The sequence below is a fragment of the Amphiura filiformis genome, chromosome 10 (genome assembly GCF_039555335.1).
Source record: "Amphiura filiformis chromosome 10, Afil_fr2py, whole genome shotgun sequence".
NCBI classification, from domain to species: domain Eukaryota; kingdom Metazoa; phylum Echinodermata; class Ophiuroidea; order Amphilepidida; family Amphiuridae; genus Amphiura; species Amphiura filiformis.
In genome coordinates, this window is record NC_092637.1 from 55,961,312 (window position 1) to 55,976,297 (window position 14,986).

General features: G+C 35.3%; 1 protein-coding gene across 2 annotated transcripts; it reads left to right on the plus strand.

The window, feature by feature from the left end:
• The first annotated feature begins 187 nt into the window (after positions 1-187).
• Positions 188-9,819, plus strand: LOC140163049 (uncharacterized). Of its 2 annotated transcripts, XM_072186405.1 has the most exons (5): positions 210-303; positions 1,069-1,159; positions 1,884-2,001; positions 6,191-6,337; positions 7,199-9,819. In XM_072186405.1, exons 3-5 carry the CDS (start codon positions 1,914-1,916, stop codon positions 8,317-8,319), a joined length of 1,356 nt encoding a protein of 451 aa, XP_072042506.1. In that variant the 5' UTR covers positions 210-303; positions 1,069-1,159; positions 1,884-1,913; the 3' UTR covers positions 8,320-9,819. The 2 variants fall into 2 exon arrangements, with proteins under 2 accessions (XP_072042507.1, XP_072042506.1); XM_072186406.1 differs by lacking the exon at positions 1,069-1,159 and having other exon boundaries at positions 188-303.
• The last annotated feature ends 5,167 nt before the right edge of the window (positions 9,820-14,986 follow it).

A 14,986-nucleotide genomic window follows, 5' to 3' on the forward strand; every position in this document is an offset into this window, starting at 1 on the left:
TATAATCGTGCACCGTTTCTGACCGGTTGATTACTAATGTCAACAAACTCCATTGTGTCGTGGGAATCGCTAAATATACAGATATATATATAAACCTCTCTATCGTTCAATGTAACTATACTTATCGAAACAAGGAAGTTAACTTCAACGCCAAGTGGTTCCACATAATAAACCAACTATATGCCTATATGATTACTATTATAGGACTTCCTCTTCCGTTTTATGATACACTCAAAAAAGTATTTCCAGTAGTCACAAATGTTCGTTGTTTGTTCTCGTATTTTAGCCTCCAACATACTAAAGGTAAGTTTATTTGGCATCTTATTACACACTATTTTAGTAGAATTCTGCGTGTTTCATATCTTCAAATGGAAATCTTATATATAAATGATTGCTTATTATTTTTTGTTAACTTCATGCAACGGTTTACCGTAGAGCCAGTGGAGCTAAGATGCAATTTGGGTGCTGGTAGTAACCGTCATGTTTAACTTTGCTTGCCTAAAGGTTCTAAGATATCGTACGTTGCCAAATTCGACGTAATTCAAAATATCTGTAATTGTTGACATGATACACATGGTTAATATTAGATTACGCGAGAAAAAGATTTTATATTTTAAGGAGAATAAATCCCCGACTAAAGTACAATTCAATGTATATTTTTTGAAATTGTGTATGGTGCCATATTTTGGAGAGTAACCATGGCAACTGATTTGAGGTTTTAGCATAGTAAAAAACGATCTCTTCATTTTAATACCAGTACACGTTATGGTATTTGTATAGAAATAACATTGTGTAAAGACCTGGAAGGTAGTACGTTCTCAGATTTATAAGTTTAAAAAATCATTAAAAATACATTGATTATAAGACTGAGATGATGGAACAGACGTCCTATTCCTCTTTTCATAATGAGTGTAAAAATAGTAAATTTACATTTTTGAATATTAAGCCAACAGACGGACTGACGTAATGTATTATAAAAATAATAATATAAATAAAAATTGTTAATACGTATAATACTCAAAAGTGTACCACAATTTATACTCTAATTTTATTATGTTATGATTAAAGGAAACCAAGGAAATTTATGATAATAAACTGAATTAGCGACAAACGTACATGTATTATACAGAGAACCTTTCAATGCCGGTTTATATAAAGGGTATGTATACAATGTTTTTTTTTTTTTTTTAAGAACAAACAGAACACATTTTTGAAAATTTGATGCTAAACATTAGCAAATATTTTTAGACATAAAATTATGTTTGCCAACAAAAATAACTTCAATAAAATTTTGGCAACATTTTTGAAATGTTGTTGTTAGCAGTGTTTTCCATATAGGCCCTAAAACGTTTTAAAAATGTTTTATGGCCTTTATATAACCATATTAACCTGACGGTATAATGTTATTGAAACGTTTTGACCAAAACTAAAATGCGTTTTATAACAATTATAAATATATGTTTGTGTTTGCTGGGCAAGTGCTTTAATAATAATTTTAGGCGTTCAAAGTGGTCAACCCATAAAATAGACACCATGCACTCAGTGTTTTACTGACGCATCTGAATAAAATTTATACAATTAAACACATTTTGTCAAAATGCCCATGGCCAGTGATGACTGAAACTCAATTAAAAGCCCCAAAAGACAATTATTTGTTAAAACAATATGCATTTGATCATTATGAGATTTTACATTGTATATATGCTTTTACCTTATTCTGATTTATTTTCGTACATGTTTTTGTTTTTTTTGTTATCTTGTACTGTACATGCTGTATTTTGGTTGCTTCCATTTAATGCCTTTAGCGCTGAGGGATCAGTGATTCTGATCCTATAACTATACTTTTATCCATTATTAACATTATTATTTTCTATTATCGTTAGATCGAAACGTGATACCATAGAGCAACCGTTATGGCTGGACAACTACCGGGTGAATTAGACTATGTTACACGCCTTGGACAATGGCCGTACACCGTTCAAGGAGTACTACAATTCTTAGGTAATGTTAAAAAAAACCGACATTAATATGGTATTTGACATGGTAGATTCTAGTCCGTTGGTTAGCACTTTATGTCATTTTTGTATGTGACAGATTGTCACGCATGAATGGCATCTTATTAACAAAACACGCAGGGTTTGTCACTTTTAAAACTGGACCTTCGTCTAATCACATGCCGGGGGGGGGGGCACTCCAACTTTGGAGGTGACGCGTATGTAGGGCTGTTAAGACCCCCTTTTTCACAATCGCTGTCACCCAAAGACCCCATATTTTTTACGAACACATGTTCTGTCCCCCGAAGATCCCTTATTTTTTCATTTGATCTGTCACCCAAAGACCCTTACTTGTTCAATTTTAACAGCAACTTTCATTTATCACTTATTTTGATAAAACAAAGAAATTTGAAGCCATTTAGAACTAGAAATTTGATTTTCGAGGTTTCTGTTGCGCTGTTTCGGCTCTCACCCAAAGATTCCATTTAAAAAAAAGGTCATGTTCTCACCCAATGACCCCATATTTTTACATTTTGCTCTCACCGAATGCCCCTTAGTGCAAAAGTGCCAGCCCTACACCTATATCCATTTCAAATTGAAGTGCCCCCCCCGGATCACATGCTTGTAACTTTGCTTCTTGAAGTCACATTGGATTCAATGGGGTGTCATAATGTGCCGGACTAGATAGTGCATCTGTTAAACAAATAAATTTATCCAATGTGGTTTAGTTTTAAAATCAGGATCTTTCATCCAAGTGTAACAATACTTTTTTTGTCGCAGTATATTTCATGTTCTATCAGGAACCTTGTTCAATGACTGTGGTGTTTCGATCTACTCCCTATTCCAGAAAAATACAGCACTAATTTTTTTGGATTAAAAAAATATTACCCTGTTTTGCCAAATGAAACATAGCAATAGAACATGACAATAAAAGTCAATATTTTACAATGTTTTCAATTTGAGGAAAAATGGGCCCAAAACATGCAATTGTTCATGATTTCTTGCAAGTGTAGTCACAAAATTCTAAGACTTGGCACAAGTCCAAGCATTCAAAATATTGAGCATAGGCTAAGACTAAGCTCGAAATGCAAATTATGTTATGTTATCTTTGATAATTGGTTATATATAAAAAGATTAGAAAAAGTGTTTCCTAGAAAACTAGAATGCATAACTTGAAATGTGTTTTTGTACAAGTCTTGGGACTTGATTGTCACGCCCTAAAATACGTGTTTTTGGCCCTTATTTCCAAAAAATGACCAAATAGTAAAATGCCAGTTAGAACTAACTAAAAGATTAGGATTAACCCTATTCTATTACCCCCACAAAAGTGGTATATTTGAGTGGTGTGGAGGTATCATATAAACTATTGCGTTGCAGTGTTATTGTTTGGGTAAAAACCAATAAGTGGCATACCATTGGCAAGCTTGGACTTTAAGCATTTAGAAAAACAAGTTTAATATTTAATTATGTAAATTTTATGCAAATTAGCTCATGAATAATTAATGAGCTCATAGCCCCAGCAAACACAAAACGTTTCGACATCATTCGCAAAAGGTTATTAAAGGTTGTCAGAAAACGTTTAAATGTCGGGTTATATAAAGGGTATATTAAGAGTAGGCCTATAAAACGTTTTCATAACTTTAAAAAACATTTTTTGATTATCTACTGCTCAGCAAACAAAAATGTTTTACAGAAAACGTTTAAATGTCGGGTTATATAAAGGGTATAAAACGTTTTAATAACATTCCAAAAACATTCTTGAAAACTTGATACAAAACATTCTAAACAGAATGTTACTTTGGGGTTGAAAAATATTTTGTGAAAAATGTTTGCCCAAAATATTTTCAATAACGTTTTAAAAACGTTTTCATGACCTTTATATAGCCCGACATTTAAATGTTATTAAAAGGCTTTAAAATAACATTTTAAGAACATTTCTGTGTTTGCTGGGTTCAAATATTTTAACATAATGATATTTAAGTGTGGACACAATATTTGGCAAAAATGTTTGCAAAAATAGTTTACAATAACATTTTTTGAAAACATTTAAAAATATTGTTGTAGTGTGTTTTCATACAAAACGTTTTAAAACGTTATCATGACCTTTACATAACCCGACATTTTAATGTTATTAAAACGTTTTTACCTAAACCAAAAGCCAAAATATAACTTATTTAAAATGTTCTTAAAATGTTTTTGTGTTTGCTGGGGCCAAATAAGATCAAAAAATAATTTCATTTACAATTTTGAAGTGTATGAGTACATCAATGTGGCATTTTCATGCAGTTTTAAATACACTGCCGTGTTTCTACATATAATAAAAAGAAATACGAGTTACTTTGGACATTTATGGACATTATTGGGCTATTTGTAGGGCAAAATTTGGCCTAAAAATGGTCAAAATATGCAGGTTTCCAACGTTTAAACCATTTTATGATGTGTTAATGGTAGTTATATTAGGAAAAAAGGTGTTTTGTTGATAGAGAAGTGATAAATTATCAAAACTCTTCCAAACATAAGCCCTTATTTGTGTAAATAATTATTTTACATGCATATTAAGCCATTTCGTGCCTTATGGCACGAAATTGATAGGGGGTAATAGAATAGGGGCTATCTTTCATTTGGCAAAATAAGATAATATTTTTTGTTTAATTCTAAAAAATTAGTGCTGTATTTTTCCGGAACAGGGAGTAGATGTTGTCAATCCTGATGATAAACTTTGCCCAATTTGTATGCCCCTCGTCCTTATTTGTAGTGTCTTTCCCTGCTCTTGATCCATATTATGACTTCTTTCAGCCAACGCAATGGTTTTTGTCTGCCTCTTGATCGATGATTATTGCCTCCTCACAAATAAATACATGATTGCTATATAGGACGTGCTATAGTTATTGCCGATTTAAACATTTTGGTTGTGGATGATTTGTTTTAACATGTACTATGTAGTGAAACTTCTGACACTTATTTTCAACAGTTTTATTATAATGTTCAAAGAACCTTGATTTAAACAAACGACTGGATTTTTCATGTAATTTAGAGACAGCTATTTCGTTGACGGATTCTGTTGTTTTTAGGGGTTACAGTTTGTCTTTTGATTAGACGTGCATGTTGCAAATAGCACAGTTCGGTTTCACATCAGTCGAAAATCCATTCTTTAAACTCTCGACGTCTTCTCGGATAGGTCCTAGACGTAGTACTCTATTACTGAAGTTTTGGTTTTGTCTTAATCGTCTGTTTTCTTGGTTTATGACAAGATCATTATTTTAAAAATGACAACTGATTGCTGACTTACACGAAAGTGATTGCAAAGTGAACAAGGTTCCTGATTGGAAATTAAATATATCGAATGAGTGAAATGAGAAGAATAATGGAAATCATTTTTCAATGATGGCGCTATTCAAGTCCAACCTGTCCTTCAATGGGGCCACAAACGCCAAGGACCAAAAAGACACAATAAATATTATGTTCACGCATAGTGCAGTTTTGTCCACGGCAAATTCACCGTGACCTTTTCAGCCATAAACCCGCTTAGTGAATATTAAACCGAGATATACTAAACCATTATAGCAATCGATTGCAAATTTCTTACCACGTGATAATATTAATCCAATGAGCGATCGAATTGTCCGCTACGGTCGACTAATCCAATCGATAATGACGCTATTGAAATGTACGGGCGGAGCTCCACTGACTGAGTTTTGGGGTATTTTTCACTGGTTTGCTATCATTTACTTATCAAGGCAGTCCCCCGTTATTATAGGGACTATGCTAATAATTTAAAGATTGACATGTAGAGAATAAACCACTTGATTGACAGAAAATACTAAATTTGTACCTATTACGGTTTCGTGGCACCCCTCTTTCAAATGCGACCAAGTCAGGGCGGCCCGGTGAAGCAAAATGTGCATTGGATTAACACGGGAGTTTGGATAAGATGTAGATGTCCTTTCTCATACAAATGTATGGTCCCTCGTTATTAAAGCTTGTACCGGGTTAAAAATTCAGATATTTTGAAAAGAATAAGAAATTGAAACATAGAGCAAGTACTAAAATCATAGCTTTTATACTTTTTGATATATGACGCTAAATAGTTCATCTCCTATATCTACAACACAGCCCTACCGGTACGGGTCAATTGCCTATTGTGAGTGCCCCTGTGCTATGTGCATAATATTCTATCAAATCATCTCTCTTTCCAGGAATTTTCCATGGCGGCGCAATTCAACAGAAAACCAAGTGTTATATGTGTAGAGAGAAGAGAAACCTCGATGCGTCATGTGACGTGTGCGAATCATTGCAATGGAATAGTGAAGGGAAAATTGTGGTATATGATCAGGCTGATATCGGTAAGGGTTTTTTTTCATTAGGATTTTGGAGAACACCTTCTGTTAATAAAATACTATGCTGAGCCACCAGCCTGGGTGGCTCACGCTCCAGTAATTTCAGATGATTGAGCTCAGTAATACATCAACGAATGTCTTCCAATTCATGAAAACAAATGGATAATCAGCTTATCGGATTAAAAGCTTAGAGGGAAGGTCTTGCTGCTCAGCGAGTGTTTGTAATTATCAGAAGGTTTTCTCCAAATTCATTCGCAAATCTGTTAACCAGCTCGATCAAGAGCGATGGGCTCTTACTTGTGTATGATACTGTTGTATCAAATAATTTTGATTTTTTTTAATTTCCCAACATTTTTGGAAAAAGTATCAAAAATCGACATTGACATTCAAAAAGTCCTCAAAGTAAATTGTATCAATCTAATGATATGTACTTAATGTAAGCGGCCGTCCATCATTTGAAAATTTTGACATTTCGTATCAAAATGCGCAGAAATAAATTCTGCTTCCAACGCATTTTACAGATTTGTAATGCAATAGCCCAGTGGCGTACCGTGGCCGCCCCTACCCCGGGGGCTGAAGAAAATTCATTTTTGCCGCCCCTTCCCTCAACAGCCCGAAAAGGTTGACCCAAAAAAAATTTCGGTCGTTTGAAAAAGTGAAGAGAAAAAAAAAAGGATTATGCTTTTACCCCGGGGGCTGGCGCTCCGAAAGCCCCCCAAAATACGCGCATGATAGCCCGTTTTTGAATAATGGCCATTATTTAACATGTTTAAGGGGGTTAGTTACCTTTTTTGAGATGTTTATATCGTGTTGTTCTTATGGTCAGGTATTCTAATTTAAATAATTTCTCATTGTTTCAATTTTCAGTCAGCGGAGTGATAAATAACAGTATAACCAGACTGATTACAATCCTGGTACTTGTCGGCCTTCTCTGTGGAATGTGTTACGATATGATCATCCTCGTTCACTGGCTTTGGGGAAAACAAGACGATGTCCTACATCTGGTTTCCTTTCTTACATTTTGGATACCGCTTCTGTCAGTACCCGGATGTTGTCTCATTGCGCATGTCTGTAATGTCATCCAGGACTACTCCATGTCACGATCTCGTAAACAGAAACAGCCTTTAGATGACGACGCCTTTGATCACTGGTACCGTGTGTTCCATGCTAATTTTGTCGCAAGACGTATACAATATATGTCGTCGACATCATCGAAATCGACAAAAAGGGTCATCATGAGTTCAACATTCCTCGCGCTATGTTTCTCATGGGCTATTGCAAATCTGGGGTTTGAATGTTTGAACTATTTCATCAGTAAATATCATAAGTATCACGACTTCCTGAACTACTTTCATTTGGGTATAACTGGATTAAGTTTGCTGATGTTCGGTTGTTTTTGTTACGTGATACACCTATTGCGTGATTCATTGGATTGCGAGTATAACCAGGTACTTGGTTTTGTGTTGAATAACCAGAACCAAGTCGACAAGTGCCGGCATCGTATCGTTGAATTATATCGAGATTACAGAATTCTACGCAAGTTCATTCGATCCTGGATGATTCTCATTCTCGCATGTGCAACGCTTGGATTAACCGTACATGTAAGTTGGAACTATGCCGTGTATACGAGGCTGCGAAATGATCCTGAAAACGAAAGTTTTGAAAGTGAACATTATCACAAGGTGATCACTGCGTGGACAAACATTCTGATTGGCTCAGAGAAATTCATGATATTGTTTCTTCCGCTCTTAGCCCTCGGCGGTTTTAACATTGAGAACTCCTGGAGGCAGTTTTCACATGCTATTGTTCTCTTTCGCGTCGAAAAGTACAATAGTTTTTGGAAGAAGTTATCAAAGATTGTTTACGAAATTCATCCACCGTTCTCGTCTGCTACGGTGACCATCGCATGGTGTGTTTTCGGTTGGTTTTTCGGTCTGCATCTTGGAGAGCAAAACACAAATTACGAATCAGGACCAGTTGGCGTTTGATTTGTTGAACACTAAACTAATTCAACACTATATTGGCGTACATATTACGCAGATTCAATGATGCTAACTAAAAGTAATCACGCATTATTTTATGAAAGTTTTACTCTTATCCTCATTCTTTATTTTCACGCTTTCGCTCTATGTATTTCTGCCTGGTTGAAATATAGATATAATTATAAGACACAGATTTAGTAAGTCATTTGAATTTCTATACTTTAAAGGAGTGAAACATTGGCAGTTTCCCCCAAAATGGACTTTTTCGAGTCCATGTTGAAAAAAAGAAGTGTTTTAAGTACCCAATGTGGTGGTGATGGTGATGAGGGCATGATTCATGGTACCCAGAATTTTTTCTCAGATTTCTTGTTAGATTTCTGCTTTGTTTTGTAAGATAATCACGTTAATTGTGCTGAGGCTTGTGGATCAACGTCTAGGCGTTGTGTCTGTGCGTAGCGCACTATAAATCACTGCGCTTTCTTTAATTGGTTATTCTACATTAATACAAATACCAATAACTACTTCATGTAACAAATAATTTTTAAGCCCCCAAAGAACAATTCGGTGACACGTTTTAAGCCGAATTTCGAGCCCTCTTAAAACAGTTGGTCTAGATCAAAGACATTTAACTAATGTAAACAAAAGTTCAAAGAAAAAAAAAAGCATACAATTTTAGGCTATTTTTGTATGATTTTCCACAAATGAGTGTTTTCCCCCAATCTGTGTTTATATCTAGATTTCTCGACTAATGTTCATTCCAAAATTATAACTTATATACCTATGAAGATATATCACTTTTGATTAAAGGGTATATATATTGCTCGGACAACATCATATCATTGGCAAGCTAATATTATGAGGACAATGAAAACTAGGGCACATGGCTCAAGAGGTGGCGACATCTGACCTCATTTGATCTGTAGCATCATTTTGATGTTTTCATGTTTCCCTCACATCAAGGATGATTTTTACCAAGTTCAAGCACAATCAGGCCCATTTCAACATTTGACCTCGTTTGACCTTTGACCTTGGGTGACTTCAGGTTGATGTTTTACGGTTTCATACTCCCCAAGTCTCAGGGATCATTTTCCGCAAGTTACAACTCGATAGGAGCAACTTCCAATTTAACCTGATCTTTGACTTCGGATGACCTTTGACGCTGCATACTTCCCAAGTGCTAGGGATTGTTATCCTCGAGTTACAGCCCAATTGGAGCAACTTTAAATTTGACCTGACCTTTGACCAGATATGACCTTTGCGGTTTTATACTCCCCAAGTGCCAGGGATTATTTTCTTAAAGTTACAGTCCCATCGGAGCCATTTTAAATTTGACCTGACCTTTGACCAGGGCATAGTTAAACATTTGAGTGAATACCCCCACTACCCATACTGCCCTCCTACCCATGAACAAGCGAATTGCACTCCTAACAACAGTTCTCGACGCCTCTTGCCTGGTCCACTTATACAGTTGATAGCCTCCCCCCCCCTCCCAACAAAAAAATTCTTACTCCACTGTTAATTATCTTCTGTGTTTAAGATTCTGCTTGAATAATATTTGGGTATTTCACAATATTTACTTTTTTTGGAAAAAATCAAGTTGTGGCTTGTCTACTATAGTCACCGTGTCTAACGAAATTTTACACAAAGATGTTCAAAGCCAAATCGGGCTAATTTTAACATGTGACCTCATTTGACCTTTGACCTTGAGTTGACCCTTAAGATGTGGTACAATATATATCAAGCTTGGGCCAGTGGTTCTGACAAGTTTAATGGTCATATCATGCAATTTAAAGGAGTAGCAGCATTTTTAAAATTGTCACTACATTTTGAAAATTTGAAAAGGTTTGAAAACAGATATAAGTATATTATAAGATCAAATAGTATGGCTTTAATAGTTGGCATGTGGTGACCACCTTGAAAATCCATCTGAAGTCGGTCATATTCAATTTTCAGTTTCTTACTGGATTGTAATAAGCATTGGCAAAGCTACATTTTGCAGAAAACCCCGTTGGAATTGGACAACTACTTTTCCAAATCAATGGGAAACAAAAGGAAATGTTTGTTTTGTTTTGCTATTTAAAAAAAACCCAATATTCCTGACTTCCGACTGATTTTGCTTGATCACATCACATACTTTAGATCTTTTATTTAGAGAATAAAGGTATTGTTTTTAGCCGCTGGAGTGCATCTATCGTCTCATATAACACGGGCGACATCATTATTTTAAGTAAAACAACGAGGCAAAGCCGAGTTGTTTTACGCCAAAAATAATGTGTCGCCCGTGTCAGGGGCTATTTTAACGTGCCTCACTGTCACGTTCGTGCAATGAGATAAAAGTGTTGATGAAGTAGAGTGCGTTTCAAAAATTAAAAAAAATGACATTTTTACCTGAATGTGACCGAAAGAAAGGCTCTACCATTGTCTACTATTAAAGCATAGCTACACGGATTGTTAATTGTCACTGTACGAATATTTTATCTTGACACGTACGTGACAGTGAGGCACGTTAAAATAGCCCCTGGCCCGTGTTATATGAGACGATAGATGCACGACAGCGGCTAAAACAATACCTTTATTCTCATTTTTAAACACGTCAATTCAAGTAAAAATATGATAAACATTACACATTTTAATCAAAGTAAATCCTACATTTTGCAAGGAATTATACCTAGGGCTTAAAATCGATCAGTCCTGTTGTTGCTATGCACCTCCGATTGGTTCAAATTGTGAGTACGGGTATCGCGTCGCTGCACACGCGCTGACCCGTGTGATATTGTGTCTTATCATTCAGTAGACATGAATAACGACATTTCATTGGTTAATAGCCAAATAATATAATTTCGTATTGTTCAGTGTTCATAAATTCCCGTACAATATATAGTCGTATTATTCAGCTCTTAATCAATACCGGCAATTAACGGGCCTGCATATTCGCGTTGTATTGTACACTGTGCTGATCGCGTATGCGGTAGAGATGGCAATTACGCGCTACCTCGCGTCGCGTGCTAAGTGTGCGTCACGCGTTGGCAATGTCGCGCTGTATTACATGGCCTGGCGGTAGTTGCATGACAGAAAACTGCAAAGCATGCATGGAAGAGTTTGGAGTAGGCCTATAACTTGATCATTTTATGTTTGTTTTATTTATTTATTTATTTATTTATTTATTTATTTATTTATTTATTTATTTATTTATTTATTTATTTATTTATTTATTTGTTTGTTTGTTTGTTTGTTTGTTTATTTATTCATTTATTTGTGTTAAATTCATGTCTACTGAATAATAAATTCGTTACCCCCTGTCTGTTCATATGCAATACGAAAAATATCACTGGTTTTGAGGTCGTATCACACTCGGCCTGTGGCCTCGTGTGATACGACCTCAAAACCAGTGATATTTGTCGTATTGCATGAACAAACAGGGGATAACTAATAATATCACACGGGTAATAACCAATAAGATTGCAGGAACATTCTCAAGTGTTTAAGAATCTATTTTTTTTTGTCATTGTGATTGATTCTTAAACACTTGAGAACGTTCTTGCAATCTTATTGGTTCTTACCCGTGTGATATGACACAATATCACACACCTTAGCGCGTGTGTGTCGACGCGATACTCGTACGCGCTATTTGAACCAATCGGAGGCGCATAGCAACGACGGGACTGATCGATTCTCAGCCCCAGGTAATTCCTTGTAAAATGTAGGATTTAATTTGATTAAAATTTGGTATGCTAATGATTAAGAATGAGAATAAAGGTATTGTTTTTAGCCGCTGTCGTGCATCTATCGTCTCATATATTAACACGCGACATCATTATTTTTAGCCTCGTTGTTTTACTTAAAATAATGATGTCGCCCGTGTTAAATGAAACGATAGATGCACTCCAGCGGCTAAAAACAATACCTTTATTCTCTAATTATAAAGTAAAGTGGAAGCTAGACATAATTGATATGAGTTATAAACAAAATATGTATACTACATTATATGTATTCTCCTAATGGGAATACTGTTTCAATGCGGTGCAACCTGAATAGTTTTATTCAACAGACTATATCAGGAACTATTCCTACATATTAATTCAAACATTCGATATTTTTATAACATTTAATGAATCAAAATAATTATATCCAATAATTTGCTACCCTCATTCGAAATACCAACATTACTAGAAGGACCTGATTATACTGAATTACATTTACTATCGATTTCTCCTTTTTCAGTTTTTATTAGATATATTTGAAGCTTTAAAGACAATTAATTATATCGGCCTTTTCAGCATCATTATATTCAGTTAAGTTAATTTCTCAATATCAGACACATCCATTCATACGGGATCCTCGTTAAAATGTGCTGCATTTCAGTGCGATCTCCTCTTGTATGCGTAGACGGTATCGCGTCATGAGCGTCCTTCACGCACACACACCCCACTGCACTTACAAGCATCGCGAATATTTCCAGGATGCCAATTAGAGTGCCGCGTAGACAATTTCTATTATGGATGCCCATCTCAGCAGATCGAATTAATGCGTTTTAATGCGGATCGGTGGGCCATGTGTGGAGTCACATCCTGTGCATCCATATTCGTTTGCCGTCACCAAGGACAATTTAGACACAGACCATTAGTGTCAGTATTGATATTCATTGTAAACACATTACAGTCAATCAAGAATGTTTGGAAAATAGAGTAGACTTCAATAGTGACAATCGTCATGAGAATAATATAACAATATGCGTCGAAGTGGAAGATATTTGATTTTGAATTTCATTTTTTTGTTGCTCTTTATATCTGCAGTTAAACTGTAAACAAATTCCGGATGGTCGAAGCATTACTTTTCTTATGTTGCCGATCAAGAAGGTATTCGCTAAAACGATTATTATCCTTTCAACTTAAGGGGGTACTACACCTCTCGATAAATTTGTATCTATTTTTGAATTTTTCTCAAAAACTAATAACACACTGGTAACAAAAGTTATGTATATTATATAGGGGCAAGGAATCCAATTACTACACTGGACTTTCAGTGACCCAAGACCAGAAATAAGGTACCGCTAGGATGTACCTCATTTCCTATCATATATACTGAACCGCTTGTCTTGAGTCACTGAAATTTCAGTTTAGTAATTGGATTCCTTGCCCCATTACTATACATAGCTTTTGTTACCAGTGTGTTATTATTTTTGAGAAAAATGCAAAATAGTCACAATTTACCACAGGGGTGTAGTACCCCTTAAATGATAGTCCGATCTTTTATGGCAATTATTTTGTTTTCCATATTCCCAAGGCCTGCCACTCAAATAATTAGCTTCCATAAGCTGGGATATTTGCTCCAGTGGTTTGGTTATTAGAAATACAAGCGCGTACTTAACAATGCCCCATAAAACAAATTATATTTCCGATTGTGGTACACCACTTTTTATCACTTTTTTGGCTCATATTTTCTAAATAAAACCTATTTTGGTCGCTAAATTTTACTGGAGTGAATGTCAAAATATGCGCGTTCTTCTGTTACAATGAGGGTAAGTGGGTGGATTTGTGTTAATTTCTTGTTGGCTTCTAGGAGCGAGAATGACCAGCCATTGTTAAGGTTAGCAACTATTTTGAATTTTTGCGATTTGGTAGTTCACAGCATTTTGAGAATGGTAGTGAGCTTTAGCAAAAATTGCATTGATAATTTCATAGCGAGCGTGTAGAAGAATCAAATATCAGAAATATACTTTTGTAGGTTCTGTGGTTCTTGAGTTACCGTATGTTGTTAAGAGGGCTGTAATAACAACACTTTTGTTAAACGTACATAACTCTTTAACAACAATAAATCATGCACGTTTTCAAAGTATGTGATTTGTAGAATGAGCATCTGCAAAACATCAAAGTGTTATTTGTCAATAATACATTGATTTAAATAATGAAAATAGATTTTTGGCTGCATATCGACCAACAATACGTTGTGTAGCCTTAACACTTAAAATGTTGTAATAATTAAAGTCCAATTTTAGAAGAACTAGTAATAATTACCACATTTCTATATTTCAAAATCATGAATCAATTGAACAGCTTAAATGAGGTGAACACACATGAAGACCTGTGTGCAAGAAGACCGAAGTTCACTTGGCCCCTCAACATGTATACACTAAAGTTGCGTATAGTTTCGTATAGTTTGGTAATGTTTTATACATGGTCAGGGGCCAAAACAAATCTTTCACAACCTTTCATGATGTTTTCACCCTGGAACATGTATTAAACATTATAAAACCTTAAGTAACTATATGTAACTTTAGCGTATACATGTTGAGGGGCCAAGTGGACTTACGGTCTTCTTGCGCTCAGGTCTTCACATGCCTCTTCATTATCAGAAATTACTGATGACATTATGGGATGAAATTCAAACACAATTGAGTAATTTGTGTCTTTTACCCGGCACATTTCCTGTTTCCAGTCCAATTGTATTTATACAGTAGCGTAAGTTAAATGAAGCGAGCCTATTCTTATTGCCATAGACGCGAATGTGTACATATAAATGCATCTCATCAATGGAATTTCAAATGGCCTGTTTTCTGTCATTTTGAGCCCTTTTTATTATTGAACGCCTCTCGATTTTTCGAGTATGAAGAGCGCCAATAAATATCATATTGATCTGTTGTCGAGTTTGCAAAATTTGTTGTGCAAATACATGT